General features: G+C 45.8%; 1 protein-coding gene and 1 non-coding gene across 2 annotated transcripts in view; one reads left to right on the top strand and one right to left on the bottom strand.

Annotated features, from left to right (window-relative positions):
- DCDC2C (doublecortin domain containing 2C) overlaps positions 1 to 17,513 on the top strand; it is a 108,921-nt gene that overhangs the window by 80,285 nt on the left and 11,123 nt on the right. Inside the window, exons 10-11 of the mRNA XM_065402188.1 lie at positions 2,016 to 2,057; positions 13,307 to 13,370. Of these exons, the coding sequence (XP_065258260.1) occupies positions 2,016 to 2,057; positions 13,307 to 13,370 (106 nt within the window). The remainder of the gene's footprint in view (positions 1 to 2,015; positions 2,058 to 13,306; positions 13,371 to 17,513) is intronic.
- LOC135876916 (U6 spliceosomal RNA) lies at positions 6,646 to 6,752 on the bottom strand. Its single transcript, XR_010561328.1, has one exon. It is a non-coding gene; the product is annotated as a U6 spliceosomal RNA (small nuclear RNA).

Below are 17,513 nucleotides of genomic sequence, written 5' to 3'. Positions count from 1 at the left end.
GTATTTGCAAACCACAGTGGTCACAAGGAACAAGGAACAGTGGTGAAAACTAAGGCCAACTATGGTACCTGGATCCTGAAACCTTTTGTTCTGAATGTGTTTGCTGAAGTTATATGTGGTAGATACACACTCACTCACTTTTTCCTAGCTGGAACTGGAAGATATATTTTTTTGGTGGAAAAAAGAAAAGATTATGGGCGAGGCAGTTACTACTTGTAATGACTCAGCAGCTGGGAGATGCATTGCCATCCGCTGCTAAGGCAGTTTAATGGCTCAATCCAAGATTTTAAAAAAATGGGTGACTAAGGTTAGGGCCCCATAATCCTTATTTGGGTGCCTTAATATGGATTTAGGAGCCTGATATTAAGCACCTTATTTTGCAAATTTTGGACTTAGAACTTGAAGTCACTGTCAAAACTGATCAGGCCCAAGTCATATGCAGGGAACATGGACCTAGGAGTTTGGATCTGCCTACATAAAACTATTTTTGGTAGTTATCTTTCCAAGTGTGAAGGACACACACAAATGAAATATACAGAGTCTCTTATTTCAGTAAGAACTCCAATAAAGTCAGGATATGGGAGTTCTTTACTGGCATTGTGTGGAAGGAAAGGGGAATCTTCTAGATTTATTGTGGCATTGCCCAAAAAACAGATACTGGGAAGAGGAAGCTAAATATAATTTTAAATACAAATCTACTGAGAGATCTGATATCAAAGGAGTGCTCTGATTAGCAAATATATAAATGAATAAATCTGAAAGTTGTTAGGGGTTTGTGTCCTCCAAAACAGTCCTGAGTAAGAACATCTTCATTTGTGAAAAGAACATTTGCAAGAAACTGAAAATCATCTATCAGTCTGAACATTGAGGACTGAAATAATGAAATGAGTGACCTTGTGGCATTTGAAGGGATACTGTTTAAGAGGAAGAACAAATAATTTTGAATAAACATGGAGTGTTTTTGCACCTTTATATGACCTTTAACAGTCATAACAGATCAAATCCAGAAGTATTTACAGTTTTGTCTGAGAAAAAAAAATAAGTAAAAGCTGAGTAAGGACTTTAGGCTCTGTCTGTCTGATCATACTTCCAGTGTACTATACTGTCACTGTTGTATTGCTTCTAATATAGTTGTAACGGATATTTTTAAATACCCTTTTATTCCAAGTTCTAGTTTTACATTTTTAGATCCATATTGCAGCTTTAAGCAATTTTGCCAGGAGTGTCAGGGGAGCAAAGTGTGGCACTTGTTATACTCTTTGAAAGGGGGTAGTGTATGTTCGACTCTGCAGTCTTCACCTGCCTAGCTCTTTGCCGCTGTGGGGAGAGAAGACTTCTCCCTAGTCCCTTCCAGCCCCATAATCACGGCCTGAGACACAAGACTCTAGCAGGCTATTCACAGGGTGATCTCAAGGTTGAGATTACAGAATGCTTCTGCTTGAGAAGAGGATGAGCTACTTGTAGCTTTCCTTCTCTTCTACAGTTATGCACCTTCAAAGGGCTAGTCCCAGTTTTGTCCTGAGGGCCATACTCTGCCCTTAGAATTGAATACAAAGGGAATTGTGCCTGCATATCTGAAAGCAGAACTCAACCTCTTGTATTGGGATTAAAAAAAAAAAAAGTAAGTGACAAAACATGTATAATTTGGCATATTGATCCAAAATGTTAGCATACCTGAATGCTTGTGATCATGTCATTATATTCTTCATGGAAAACAGATTAAACTTGTTTGTCTTTGTAATTCTCCAAGCACTATGTCTCTTGGAAAATTGATGCCTATAACTTACTTTTAGTAAAAATGTACAAACACTGTTCAGGTCATTAAAATACAGTAAAAAAGTCAACTTGAGATTTAATAGAACTTACAGTAAAGGAAAAAGGTGTGCATGTCAAAACTATTCTTTATACATTTTCCGTGTGTGAGATTAAAACAGAGCAAAGAAAGAGTGATAAATGTTAGTAATGGGATTGCAACTGAAAGTGCAAGGGACTGATCGTTATATCTTTTTTTATAGGTTGAGGAAGGTGGCAGTCCCTATGAGGATATTGAGAAAAAGGTTTGTATAAAAAAGAATATCAGGTTACTGTTTTCCTGTATAGGAAAGGAAATATGAAACAATACGCTGAGTACAGTACTGTAGGTTAGAAGGAAATTTATATGTATTTCTAACTGTTTGTTGAGCAATAGTTCAACTAGAAAACAATACATCTCAAGTGCAATAGCACTCCTAATTACTGTGGGCTAGATTGTATTGATGACCACATAGGTAAATGAGTAACCATGGACTATTCATTTGAGTAAGTACCCACCATAAGAACATAAGAACGGCCATACTGGGTCAGACCAAAGATCCATCTAGCCCAGTATCCTGTCTTCCGACAGTGGCCAATGCCAGGTGCCCCAGAGGGAATGAACAGAACAGGTAATCATCAAGTGATCCATCCTGTAGCCCATTCCCAGCTTCTGGCAAAGAGACTAGGGACACCATCCCTGCCCATCCTGGCTAATAGCCATTGATGGACCTATCCTCCAGGAATTTATCTAGTTCTTTTTTGAACCCTGTTATAGTCTTGGCCTTCACAACGTCCTCCGGCAAGGAGTTCCACAGGTTGACTGTGCGTTGTGTGGAAAAAATGCTTCCTTTTGTTTGTTTTAAACCTGCTGTCTATTAATTTCATTTGGTGGCCCCTACTTCTTGTGGTATGAGAAGGAGTAAATAACACTTCCTTTTTACTTTCTTCACACCAGTCATGATTTTATAGACCTCTATCCTATCCTCCCTTAGTTGTCTCTTTTACAAGCTGAAAAGTCCCAGGCTTATTAATCTGTCCTCATACAGCAGCCGTTCCCTAATCATTTTTGATGCCCTTTTCTGAACCTTTTCTAATTCCAATATATCTTTTTTGAGATGTGGTGACCACATCTGCGTGCAGTATTCAAGATGTGGGCATATCATGAATTTATATAGAGGCAATATATAACCATGTAACAAGGTTGGGACTCACCACCGCGGCGCCTCCTACTGTTTACTCCGGGAATTAGCTCAGTCCAGTGGAGCATCCCCTCTCGGTGGTATCCCATCCATTGTCTTGCCCTCGGTTGACTTCTGAGCCCACGTCGCTCACCAACTCGCGGCGTCCTCTTCAGGACCACTGCCCTCCGGCAGTGCCCCTTAGTCCTTACACACACCCTTCCGGGGGCGGGGGGGGGGTCAATCAGCAGTCTCTATGTCCAGCCACTGTGGTCAACCACACACCCCAAAGTCTAATCCCTCCTGTCAGGGATCTGGTGTGGTCTATAATGGCCGCTCGCTACGGCCAATGGCTGGGTGTACTGCAAGGGGGGACCCAGGCCCACCCTCTACTCTGGGTCCCGGCCCAGGGACCCTCTGGCGGCAGCCTCGCTGTCATCCTCCTCTCCCCTCCGTCTGTCCATTTCCCTGGGCCGCTTCCCCTACGGCCCCTTGCACCCGCTAGGCCCTTCCCTTCAGGGCCTGCAGCCTGGCAGGCCTCAGGCTAGAGCTCCTCTTTGCTCCCTGAGCCTGGCCAGCACTGCGCTGTCCACAGTGCTAGTCTCCCTGCTCTGGAGACTGACCTTCCCCTCTCAAAGGCCTGGGACAGACTGACTGTGCCCTTCCTGGGCAGCCTTCTTATAGGGCTGAGCCTGGCCCTGATTGGCTGTCTCCAACCTGGGCCCTGATTGGCTCCCAATAAGCCCTTCTCCCATTGGCTGTGCGTCTGCGCAGGCCCACTGGCCTTCCGCAGCCCATACTCTCAGGGAGTGGGGCAGCCGCCCCACTACAAACCACCATAAGTTTCCCCGTCTGAGGCAGAAAGACAGCTTGATTGCTTATAGATTATAAGCTCTTTGGGACAGGGACCATCTTTTTGTTTCGTTTGCCAGGCACTAGCACATCAGAGTCCTGGTGTATGACTAGTAATACAAAGTATTATAATAATAATAGCAGAGGCAATGCTTGGGAGGCATGTTGGGTCATATGCCCCCCCGCCCCAGATTTGCGGCTTGGCTTGTACTGAGCATGCTCACACAGACTGAGCATGGTCAGTAACACTGCTGAAGCGGGCTGCCCTCACTCTGCTCCTCCCCCGCAACTATCGGCAGGCATGGGTCGTCTCTGAATAATAGATTTTCAAAAACTTTTGTAGTGTAAGATTATCTTTACCACATACTAAGATAGACTTATCAAGTCCCAAAGGAAGATTATTAAACTGTATGAGCAATATGCAGTTACTGCTGAAATTCTGTGACAGAGTTTCTGGTAATATGGGGAAAAAACATGTATATTCAAAAACATAATACAACTTTTTTTTATTTTGCAATGAGAAGACATAACTAAAAAATGCATTTTGAAATGAAATGTCAAATTGTTTCATTTTGATGGCAAATGTCAATATTTTTTCTTTTGACATATACTCAGACTTTTTGGGAATATTTTGATCTATGGATTATTTATTATATTATATTATATTATATTATATTATATTATATTATATTATATTATATTATATTATTCTCATTGATATTTTGAGTTTCTGTTCCAGTTTAGAACAGAAACTAATTTCAAAATGTTGAAATTTCCCCATGGGACAAAAATTCCATTTCACATCCAGCTCTAGCAATAAGCAACTAAAGTATCGTTCCTGTTGTTAGCAGCAGTGTGTTTAGTTCATGGAGGATGGGTCCATCGATGGTTATTAGCCAAGAAGGTCAGGGACGCAATCCCATGCTGAGGGTGTCCCTACACCTCCAAGTGACGGGGAATGGATCACTTGAAATTGCTCTGTTCTGTTCATTCCCTCTGAAACACCTAGCACAGGCCACTGTCAGAGACAGGATACTGGGGTAGATGGACCATTGGTCTGACCCGCTATGGCCGTTCTTAAGTTGTTATATTTTTCACTCTGTTTTTTAAACTTGACGTGGGGTTGTATTCTGAAAAAATGGCACCATGGAGTTCCATATTTACTGCCTGTCAGTGATTTTCAGAATCAATTTTCTCATTTTACAAATAAAAAGGAGGTTTATCTAATTGCTAGTTCTGTAAACTTAGCCTGATATCTGAAAACCAAGCTCGTTTTTGCAACATCACTAAAAATAAAGATTCTGCATTTGGAATTCAAGGCTTGATCCCGTAAAACCTTAGTCATGTGATTACTCCTCACTCATATGAGCAGTCATGTTGACTGAAATAGTATTACTTTTGGGGGTAAAGTTTGCAGGAATGGGCCCTAAATGAGAGATTCTGCTGATATCCATAAAGCAAAATAAAGTCCAGGCCCTTCCCCATAGCTCTATTGGCTCTTCAGTACTAATTAAAGTAAAAGGTAATACAAACTTAATTTTGTCACACTAAGCAGATATGACTCAAGTTATAATCAAGGAACAGATATATTGAGTAAGATTATGCTAGGTCAGATTTTCCACTATGTTACACCGGTTTTACATCGGTGTTACTCTATCACATGTCTTCCTATTACAAAGCAGATCAGGTGGGCTAACACAGGGGCTGCTCTATTGGAGAGAGATTTAGAGCACACTTCTGATCTCCTGATTTCCAGAGGATTTTCAGGGGCATGATGAATCGCATTCATGGCTATGGAAAGGGTAATGTTGCAGGCAGCAAAGAAACTGGGTTTTCAAATAGGGGTAGAAACAGAGGTTTTGTGGAGGCAAACCCTAGGAATAAGTGAAGCTTAGGAGAAAATTTAGGCTGAAATATACCGTTAAGTTAACAATAAAGGCAAATCCCAGAGAGGTGAGTTTGGACACCAATCCATTGTGCATGTGTGCTGTGCAACAGGGATTTTGCCATTTTACATACATGGAGGATTCAGAGACTTTCATCTGTCACTTGTGTCCCCTGCGCACCAGCTGGTTATAGTAATCATTCCTCTGCTCTTTTCTTGTGCCCCAGTGGTCACCAGTAGGACAGGAGGTGGCAGGGTAGGATGAGCATACTACACTTGGTTTAGGGGTGTAGCAGCAGGTGCATGCCCCCTGATCACTGGGAACTCCCTGAGGCCTTTCTGTGCTTCCACTGGGTAATGGGGCTCCACCGTTCAGATACCACAGTTTGTTATACAAACTTAGACCAAAGGGTCAGACGCTTCCTAATTGCTGTAGGCTGAGCTGTGCACCCAATGAGAGAGAGCAACATATGAAGCTGCTGCCTTTGACACATGTAGGCAACTTCAGGGTGGGGCAGATTCCTTTGTCTGCAACAGTTTGGTGAGGGGGATGGGATGTGTAGGGAGTAGTGTAGGCTGGGGACCAGTAGTGGGCAGTGCTACAGATTCTAGCAAGTGCCCCTTCCTGGCCACCCACTAGGACTGCTGTGAAGGGAATCCAAGCCCTTTTGCTCTGGATCCCCAGGGTGTTTCAAGTTCCTGGAGTCTGAATGCAGTCCAGCTACTGCTCTCAATCTTAGGCACACTCTCAGAGTGCAGACCTTCTATCTAGCACCCCCTCCACGTGTTGGAATCTGCTGTGCCACTGCCTGGCCTCTCTGGGCACAGCTCTGACCCTTCAGACTTCCCTGTACTTAAACACACCACTCTTTCAATAGTCCTCTGAAGAGGGATGAAGCTTTTGGTTTACAGTTTAACACTTACAGAGGCAGTCAGTAGTTAATGGAATGCTTTACGAAATTGCATGTCATCCTTAGGCAGGGACCATGCTAATCTTCTGTGTATCATTCCAATTTTAGTATATGTGCTGCTGACACAAGCAATGGTTGTGAAACAGACAAAACACACACACATACTGTGTACAAACTATCACCTCTATGCTCATTACTTAACTGATAAAGCACCGGAGAGAACAGATTATACAAAATAATAAAACATCCAAAAAGCAACGTCCCTCTGTTGGAAGTCCATGGGGGATCATCTGTGTTCCGGCCAGTACGTAAGCAGGCAGGCAGTGTCCTCCACCTCCTTGACAACCCTGGCCCTGCAGCAGCCTCCCTTCACCTTAATCTGGTGCAAAATGGTTCTTAGTCTCAGGTCTAGTCCACCCTACAGACTGTTGACCCGTTCTTTCCCCGCTACCCAGAACACACAGGTTCACAGACTCTTGAGCTGAAGAAATATGTTCATTATTTGCTGCTTCAGTGAGTGATCACTCCACTGTGTATTCCACCTATCACCCCCACAGGCTATTCTTGCAGTTGGGGATTTGCTGCTATGCAAGGAAGCCTTGGCTATACCCCTTTTTCCCTCCGATATAAGGGTGTAGGTCTGTTATGTATGGTGGCTCTGTGCCATCAGAGGAGACCCCTATACAGAAGGACTCCTCCACTGACCAGATCTGCCAGTTTTTAGGTAGCGGTGCACCAGGAAAAAGCACAAAGCTACCGTAATGGAATTTGTCTCGATTTTTGTTTTTTGTTGGAATGGGCACAAAGGCCAAAAAACTACATGACAGGTTTCATTTTAACCAATCTCCATCCAGCTGATCCACTGCCTCATATTAGGGCAAACTTTTACTTTTCAACAGGGGTTTTACAGTTCAGGGCAATTGCATCTGTATTCCACTTCTCTGGTCCCTTGAGGGCACCCGCTGTAGGCTCCAGGCTCCTCAGCCATTACCTCTCCTGGGAGTGTCTCTCGCTTCTGACTGGGGATTTCTCCAGGCTGCACAGCTGGCTGCCTATACTGTAATGTTCCCAGCAAGTCAGGCTGCCTAAATAGGCCAGCGTCTTCACTTCGCTTTTTCTTTGAAGACGATGGAAAGCTGTAACTGCCAGAAGTTATAAGTTACCACACAGCTCTTTATAAGCAAGCACATTTATTCTTAAGGTTAAATCATTGCAGAGAAATCATGTTTAAAACAATAAAAGAACCTAAACACATGCTAAAAAGCTTACCAAAGGTCACCCCAACTCTAGCCTCAGGCTCTGACAAGTGTCAGCTCTTCTAACACTTTCCTAAGAATTGCCCCTTCCTGCAAAAGGTTCTGTCTGTTTGCTGAATCAGACAGAAAACACTGTCAGTTTAAACTCAGGCATTTATTGAAAAGTCCTTTCTTTGTCTGTTGGCCTGTGGAGAATCCAGTTTGAACTAGTGTAGGTGAACCTCCCCAGTAGGTGGTACTTTCTGGAGATGTTACAACCTGAGTGAATTTTCTGGATCACACTCCCCCCCACCCTCACACACACTGTTCTTAGTATCTGGAGGACTGTGGTTACCCTCCCTCAAGGAACTACATACAATCCCTGGCTCACAGTGACAAAGTTAATATAATAAGATCTCCCAAAGATATTGCAGGAAATTGTCATATTTGGCACAAGGGCTCTCTCTAAATACACACAATAATACTTAGCATTATACAGAGCTTAACATCTTTGCTTTACAAACATTAGCTAATTCATGCATCTTTTTTTCAAATTAATTAACAGTAATAGATTTCACTGTGCTATTGACTACAGCCAATCACATTTTAATGACTAGGTGAAATAGATTATATGTAATACTTGAATAATTTTTATGAGGTGCAGTGCATCAACATTTGGAAGCCTTATCTTGCATTACTGATGATCAGCATTAGGAACATACTGTAGAACTTGAGCTTGAGTGTGACAGGGTATACCAGGCCCTTTGAGGTCCCCTGCTGGAGGCCTCGCGGTCCTATCACACCCCGTCCTCGAAAAGAAGCAGTGAAGGTGAGTCCTCCAGTCCGGCCTAGAGAGGCTGCAGGGAAGCAGCCAATCAGACAACAGCAGGCTCAGTTAAAAGGAGCTGCAGGGCCTGAGCAGATCAGTTGCTGGCTGGGACCAGAAGGGTAAAGAGGAAGGGGTTATGTGGGAAGCGGCCCAGGGAATAACAGCAGCAATGGAGTTAAAGGAAGCAGCTTGTGGCTGCTATTTGTAGAGTGCCTGTGTTGGGATCCTGAGTAATGGGCAGACCCAGCACCCCCCACTCTCCCCCCGGCAGTGTCCAAAGCCTCGAGAAGGGGACAAGTTTCATGTAGAAGCCCAAGCACAGGGCTGGAATTTAAAGGCCTCTAGGGCTGAAGACCATGCAGAGGGCCAATCATTTGTTGGACTTTGTTACCCCAAGAAGGGACTGAACTTGAAGGAGTGATCTGGCTGGAGAGATGGGGCAATAAAAACTGAAAAGGCAGAGTCTCCAGAGATGAAGCCCTGGGCGCATTGCTCTATACCAGGGCAGGTATGGATTTAAAGCTAGCCGAGAAGGGGCTGAGGACTGAGCCCGGAGACAGGCTAAAGACTAACAAGGGCACAGGGATAGGAAGGGATTTGTTTGTGCATAGAGACTGTGTGTGACTTGGCCAGAGGCTGGGCCACTGAAGTCCCACCTGACAAGGTTAACAGCCCACAGGGGGTGTCGGAGTAGAGAGAGATAGATTGAGTGCAGGTTCACACTGAACCGACAGGACATGCTCACAAGAAATGAGTGCGTCCCATCAAAGTGAGTTGTCATGATATGTCATGTTCCAGGAATGATTTGTTTAAGTCTATTCACTGTATTAGAAACATGATCATACATGCTGTCCCCTATGGGAATTTTGGCATTGAAACTTGGCTAATGCTTAGGAGAAATGTACAATTACCCATTGTTAAGAGGTAATATCTTCCTATAGTATACAAAAATCACTTAAAAAAACTCATTAGGATTAAAAATATGATAGAGAAGCTGTCAAACATTTGTAGAGTTCAGAGTGAAAAATTTGTGTTTCAGAAGTAGTAAACAAATTAAATATATATCCAGCAGCCCATTAACAGTCACCAATTCAGGAAAGCATCTTGATTCAGTGTACCACTTAAGCATGTTCTTAACTTTAAGCATGTGCCTGAGTCCCATTGATGTCAATGGGACTCAAATACACACTTAAAGTTAAGTATGACCATAGGTTCGGTCCTGACTAGGGACAGAGTAGAGCACATGCATAAGTTCTTTCCTGACACAAGGCCTTAAACAACTTTATGTTGGAGTAAAATGTTATTAACCTGAGTAAAATAGTTTACATCTTTTACTTCTGATTCTAATGAAGGGAATGTGTGTGTGTGTGTGTGTGTGTGTGTGTGTGTGTGTGTGTGTGTGTGTGTGTGTGTGTGTGTATATCGCTAATGTATATTTAGTTTAGTTTCATGTGACACCAGTACACTAGTTTAACCTACATGTCAGCATGATTATCCTTTAGTATTTACAATTCATTATGTCCTGTGGACCAAATTCTGCTTTCAGCTATACCCTCTATCATTTATGGGGTTTGGATCTGTGCATGTTACTAGCTTTTAAGAATTCAAATTCAGATAAGTTCCCCCCCCATAATCTCTGTAATATGTTGTAGAACACATTATATATAAAATATTATTAATTTGCAAAAACAACAGATATAAGATACATAGATGCTTCAAGGAAACTCTAAGGGAAAAGTGGAGAAGAGTTTAATACTCAGAAAGGGAATATGATAACAATTGTACACCTCTACCTCGATATAATGCTGTCCTCAGGAGCCAAAAAATCTTACCGCGTTATAGGTGAAACTGTGTTATATTGAACTTGCGTTGATCCACCGGAGTGCACAGCCCCGCCCCCCCGGAGCACTGCTTTACCGTGTTATATCCGAATTCGTGTTATATCGGATCGCGTTATATCGATTTAGCGGTGTATTTGAAATGTACATTTGAAATAGGTTTGTAGGCATGTAACTTAAAGCAAAACTTGATTTTTGGATGTTTAAAATTTAATACCCAAAATAATTTTATAGTTTGTTTGTTACAAATCTTCCTTTATGAGTATTAAACTCTTCCCTATTTTTTGTGTCTAAAAATATGAAGGTTAATGTTTGTAAAATGCTTTGAGACCCCCAGCTAAAGGTGACAAGTACCATGGAGAAATTATTATTTTTCCCTCTCATGAAAATTTTAAATTGAAAATTAGATATTTGCACTGGCTATATTATCAATGTGTACAGCTGTTTACGTAGGTTTAAACAAGTTATGGGACTTGAATATATGCAAAACACTGTAACAATAATTGATTTTTTTGGGTTGCTTTATCAGTATACTAGCAAAGGGTTTCACTTTAATTAATATTGTTTGAACTGCCAATAAAACTCAGATTGTTTGATCAAGTGTCTCTCACATTGAAATTTTGTGATTAAAAAATCAAAGCCACATTGATTCTGTTTATTGATTTAATAATATGTTGCCCATACAGTATCTTAATTTTTTTCTCTCCACTTATTTTCTTTATACTGTTCTGTGGCTACATATAAGTATTTTAATATTTCCAACCTAGACAAGTTCACCATTGATCACCTAGAAGTCGTATAAACTAAGAATCAGTTATCAATAATGCTAAACAGGAAAACAATGGAAAGAACATTCAAAACTGAACTTTTAAATGTCCTATCCATCCATTTAGGTTTTTATCCATATTCCTTAGTGAAGGAACAGAAGTTCGACACCATGTTGAGTCAAGCACAAGGGTTTATTACGCACAGCGCTGGCGGAGTGTCACTTTGCTTATTAGGCTCAGTGAGACACTGCTAAACAATTGATTACAATAGATTATATAGGGTGCCAATGGGCGGAGAGAAGCGACGGGGTGGGAGTTCTCGAGCCCCTGCACAGGTTCTAGCAGCAAGACAAGATTAGCATAATAAGCCAATAGTCTAAAAGATTACATAATAGCTCCGCCCATAGCTCAGGTCAACATGTTTGCTAATACACAGGTGTTATTCCTCAGAATTCTCCTCTTGCAATGTGTAAGTTAAATCCTGATTTCAGGTCCATAGCGATGACGGCAGCTCTTTCCAGACAGGTTGGTCCACAGGTACATTTCTGGAGGGTTTAAAGCAAAAAGAACAGTAAACAGTACACAACCATACACAATTGTGTGTGATTCACCCTTGCATTTCTGCAAACTAGGATTGGCATCTGTGAGGGAGGATGCATCTGTGAAAGGGAGGATACTATAATTCACGCTATCATGTTAGGCCTCTCCCTGAACTCTGGTTGGCATTTGGGGAGTATGTACCATTACCTTCTTCCTGAACCAGGGAGCAGACTTTAAGGCTCTTCTCAGTGAGTTGTGTGCCTGTACCTCCTGATAGGCCCCCCAATTACTGCTCTCCATCTGCGATTATGCTGACTCGGCTTATCTCATGTATAGTTGAAACAAACAAGGTTGTCTCCTGTTTATCCCAGCTTTCTTTTAGCCATGGTCAGGCTTGACAAAGCCCTGGCTGGGATAATTGGTGTTGGTCCTGCTTTGAGCAGGGGGTTGGACTAGATGACCTCCTGAGGTCCCTTCCAACCCTGATATTCTATGTATTGTCCATTGTTAACTAGGCCTCATGCCTCAGACCAAGCCGTGGAATTTAGGCCTATGTGAAAGGTTCTTACAAAGACTGTGGTCAAGATCTTACATACGTATTATTGGGATTTTGGCCCGTCACTTAGCATATCATCCATCTGTAGAGGAATATCAAGTCATTATTGCAACAATGAGTTAGAGCAGTTACAGGCGCCGGCCTCTATTTTTCTAATGAGCAGTGGTGCGCAAACTAGGAGGCACACCCCTCTTGGGGGGCACAAGAGGTTCTTTGGGGAGGCACAAAGGAACTGGGATCCTGCAGGACTCGCTGCCATAATAGCAGGACTTGGATAAAAATAGAGTGGGTATTGCAGGGTGGTACGGGAGCAGGATTAAAAAAAGATAGTCCTCCCGTGCCACAAACAACATGAATGTCCCGATCAGCAGCCGCACCTCTCCCATCACCCAGCTATGAAGGCAGCACTGCTGCCAGCAGAAGCAGCATTGCTACCCTTACTTCTGCTGGCCTTCAGAACGGGCGATGGGGGGTGGGGGGACAAATTCTGTGAATAGTAAGGGTGGCACAACTCCAAAAGTTTGCACACTCATTTAGTTCTTTTACAGCCTAATGCTGTAATAGCTCCCTATAAGGAAGTTTTTCACTATATCTAACCTTCCTTGATTCCATCCAATTGCTCCAAATTACACCTAAATAATTCTCTTTTATCTTTTGGGCCAAATTCTTCCTTGGAAATTATTCTGGACATTCCCACTAACTTCGGTGGGAATTGCATTTGTATGTCCAAGAAAATAATTTAAATTGTGTTTGAATTTGGTTTTTTGTATGCTTCAGATATTTGTAGACTGCTAGCAAGTCTCCCCTCATTTTCTTGTAGCCATTCTATCCACGTTAGCTGTTTTAATTTTTCCTTATAAGTCAATCTGTCACAGTCTCTGAACCTGTTGCATAGAAAAATATTGATGATTTTTATTTCAGGAAAAGAAGAAAGAATGGAGCTTCAAAAATATGTTTGGATTCTTTCTCAAAAAGCCTGGAGAAGGTACGTTATGCAGTTATTGATGGATTAGAAAGAACTCCTGCACAGGACAAATTTACAACAGAAAACTAATACAATCATCCTAATTTTGTGTTAGATGTAGCAGACTTTCACCTTCCTGCATAAACACTCCCAGTCAAATCTCTGATTGTAGGTTTCATACACTGAATGATGTAGATTAGGAATCTCTTGCATCAGCAGATTTGAAATTTGAGCTGCAAGCCAGCATGTATAAGTGTATTGAACTGGCTGATGAGGGTCTGAGTGAAAAAAGGACTTAGCAACAGTTTTCCCCCTGCTGCTAAATTATGAATTTGCTCTTTGTCAGATTGTTAGCCAACTTTATTTCAAAGTTATTTTTATGCTGTCTCATATAGCTAATAGGTTGGCTAGTGCCTAGACTCTGGCTGTCCGCCTTGGGGTGGCAGCAGCAGCACAGAAGTAAGGGTGGCAATGGGGAGTTAAGTTTGCTGTGAAAAGTGATAGTGACAAATATCAGTTCTTCTTTGAGTGCTTGCTCATATCGATTCCAATTAGGTGTGCGCGCGCTGCGTGCACGATCGTCGGAGAATTTTCTACCCTAGCAACACCCGGTGGGTCGGCTGTGGAGCCCCCTGGAGTGGCGCCTTCATGGCGCTGGATATATACCCCAGCCGACCCAGCGCCCCCTCAGTTCCTTCTTACCGCCCGTGATGGTCGTTGGAACTGTGGAGCGCGGCATAGCTGTTCTCCACTCTCCCTAGCTTTACTTGTTCATTCTTGTAGATAGTTGTTGGTTATATACTTTTAGATTAGTAGTTTGTTGTTAATAGTTTTGTAGAGTAGTTATAAATAGTTAGCGGGGGTTAAGGGGGCTATTATCCCCCCTTTCCCCCCCCGGCACGCAGCCGGGCTCATACCCAAGGCTCCTGGCTTTAAGCCGTGCGCGACCTGTGCTTAGCCTATGCCAATGGGAGACCCTCACGACTCTTGTCTGAAGTGTTTAGGGGAGTCTCAGCAGACGGACAAGTGTAAGATCTGCAAGGCTTTCAGGCCCAGGACCAAAAAGGAGCGGGACTTTAGACTTAAGCAGCTCCTTATGGAGGCGGCACTTAGCCCAGATCTCCCTTCGGCGCGCCAAGTTCCGGCACCGAGCGCCTCGGTGCGCAGCGCCCCAGCGGCACCCTCCGGTACTGCACCACGAGCAGACGCGGATAAGGCCCCACGGCACCGTCCTCCCTCGGCACCATGTCCGCCGCAAGCCCCTTGGCGCCGTTCCCTGTCTCCGGGACATAAAAGACCCCGCAAGACCCAGGACGCTGCCGTCCAACAGGCACCGGCTCCCCCCACACCGGTGGTAGAGCCGCGTCCGGCTTCGGAGCGCCAGAGGGTGCAGGCATCATCAACACCGTTGACTCCGGCACCGGGTGTAGGGCCGTTGAGTCCGGTGCGGACTAGCTCACCGCCTTGTCCTGTGGTTGAGCCCTGTCTCCCTTCTACGCCGGAGACTTTTGCAACGGCGAAAGACCTTCTCGCCCTCACGGAGCCGGCGCCATCTCAGCCCGCGGCACCGCATCCCCTTCGCACGGTGCAATCCAGGGGCAAGCCTGCCCTGGTACGCCCTCCACCTCCGAGCGTGGACTCGCGGCACCGCTCCCGGACTCGGAGCAGGTCCCGACGCCGCTCGCAGTCCTGGCACCGATCTTCATCTCGGCGCCGGTCGTACTCGCGGCCCTGATCTTCCTCCCGGCACCGGTCTACTTCTCGCCATTGACCTGAGCATCGGTACCGGTCGGAGTCCAGACGCAGTTCCTGGCACCGGTATGAGCGCCGCTCCCGTTCGCGAGGCCACTCCCGGCACCGAGTCTACAGACGGTCTTCGTCTTCGCGATCTAGATCCCGGTACCGGCATGGCCATCGGCACCGTTCTCGATCCCGGTACCGCTCACCGGCACCGCGCAGAGACCGCTCGCCTGTGGACCGGCACCGCTCGGCACCGTACCAGGACGAGCCCCTGCAATCACGCTTGGCACCGCCCTGGCCCTCAAGATCGGCGTCTCGCTCGTCGGAAGGGGCTTCCCGATCAGCATACCCTGCTCAGGGTCAGGCTGCAGATGACTTGGGTCATTGGCAGGAAGGGGCAGAGGACCCTAGACAGGACCCTGCACATTGGTCTTTCTGGACCCCATGGGCATATCACCAAGCTCAAGGGGCTCCACCAGCGGCCTCTCGCTCGGCACACTCTGAGCCCAGGGTACCTGAGGCCACCATCTCCCGTCCTCCCCCAGGGGGTATGGAGGCTCCAGTGCCGACACCCATGCAGGCCCCAGACCCCGGTGCAGGGGATCCTGCACATCAGGGACCCTTGGAGCCGGACCCTCATCTGGATCCTTTACCCCCTGAGGCGTCCTCCTCATCCTCCCCAGATGAGGCGGTGGCGGGTACAACAGCCTCAGGCCCACCTCCAATAGATCTCCGTGCCCACCAAGACTTGTTGCGTAGGGTGGCACGGAACATGGACCTACAGGCTGAGGAGATAGTGGAGGTGGAGGATCCGGTGGTGAGCATCCTCTCAGCTGATGCCCCATTCCGGGTGGCGTTGCCCATTATTCGTACGATCCAGGCTAATGCTAATGCCATATGGCAAACCCCGGCCTCCATCCCTCCCACTGCCAGAGGTGTAGAGAGGAAGTACTTTGTCCCCTCTAAAGACCATGAGTACCTCTATACACACCCTCCGCCGTATTCACTAGTAGTCTCCTCAGTGAACGCAAGAGAGCGTCATGGTCAGCAGGCGGCAGCGCCCAAATCGAAGGACGCCAAACGCTTCGATTTGTTTGGGCGTAAGGTTTACTCAGCGGGGGGTGTGCAGCTCAGAGCCGCAAACCAACAGGCGCTCTTGAGTCGGTACAATTACAACTCATGGAATTCCATGGGTAAATTTAAAGAGTTGGTCCCCCAGGACTCGAGAGAAGAGTTCGGGGCCCTAGTGGAGGAAGGTAAAAAGATGGCTAGGACCACCTTGCAGGCCTCCCTGGACATAGCGGACTCTGCCGCCAGGACACTAGCGTCTGGGATAGCCATGAGACGCGTCTCCTGGCTCCAGGTATCGGGGTTACCGCCAGAACTGCAGCAGACCCTGCAAGATCTGCCATTCGAGGGCCAGGGGTTGTTCTCGGACAAGACGGACTCTCGGTTGCAGAGCCTCAAGGACTCCAGAACCATCATGCGCTCCCTGGGGATGCATGTCCCAGGACCCCAGCGCAGGCCCTTTAGGCCCCAGCCACAAAGGTTCTACCCTCCTCCTCCTCGTCCAAGACAGGACTTCCCCAGAAGGCGGGGGCGAGGTGGTAGACGGAGGTCGACCGGCCCCCAACCCGGTCAGAACCAAGGCCCTCCTAGACCACCTTCAGGACCTAGGCAAAATTTTTGAAGGTGCGCTCGAGGACGGCGTGCCAGCCACTACCCAGGATCCATTCCCTTTCTTTCGGGATCGCCTCTCCCGTTTCCACCGTGCTTGGTCCCTTATAACCTCAGACCGTTGGGTCCTTTGCACGGTGGAGAGGGGATACGCTCTCCAGTTTTCTTCGTCCCCCCCCCCCCACCCCTCCCCGTCCCTCTTCAGGGACCCTTCTCATGAGCATCTCCTTATACAGGAGGTTTTTGGGCTCCTCTCTATGGGGGCCATAGGTTTTAAGGGGCAGGGGGTTTTACTCCCGCTACTTCCTGATCCCCAAAGCAAAAGGGGGTCTGCGACCCATTTTAGATTTACGCGGACTCAACAAATTCATAGTAAAGTTGAAGTTCCGCATGTTCTCCTTGGGGACCATCATCCCTTCCCTGGATCCTGGAGACTGGTACGCCGCCCTCGACATGAAGGACGCATATTTTCATATAGCAATCTACCCCCCCCCACAGGCGCTTCCTTCGATTTGTAGTAGACAATGTGCACTACCAATTTGCCGTCCTTCCCTTCGGCTTGTCTGCGGCTCCGAGAGTGTTCACCAAATGTATGGCTGTGGTGGCAGCATACCTTCGTCGACAAAGGATACAGATGTTCCCGTATCTAGACGACTGGCTGGTGCGCAGCCGCACCAGGGAGCAAGTTCAAACTCACGTCCAGATAATACTACAAACATTCCACGAGTTAGGCATTTTACTCAACAA

Source organism: Emys orbicularis, chromosome 3 (assembly GCF_028017835.1).
Source record: "Emys orbicularis isolate rEmyOrb1 chromosome 3, rEmyOrb1.hap1, whole genome shotgun sequence".
Classification (NCBI taxonomy): Eukaryota; Metazoa; Chordata; order Testudines; family Emydidae; genus Emys; species Emys orbicularis.
This window is presented reverse-complemented; position numbering and strand designations above follow the sequence as displayed.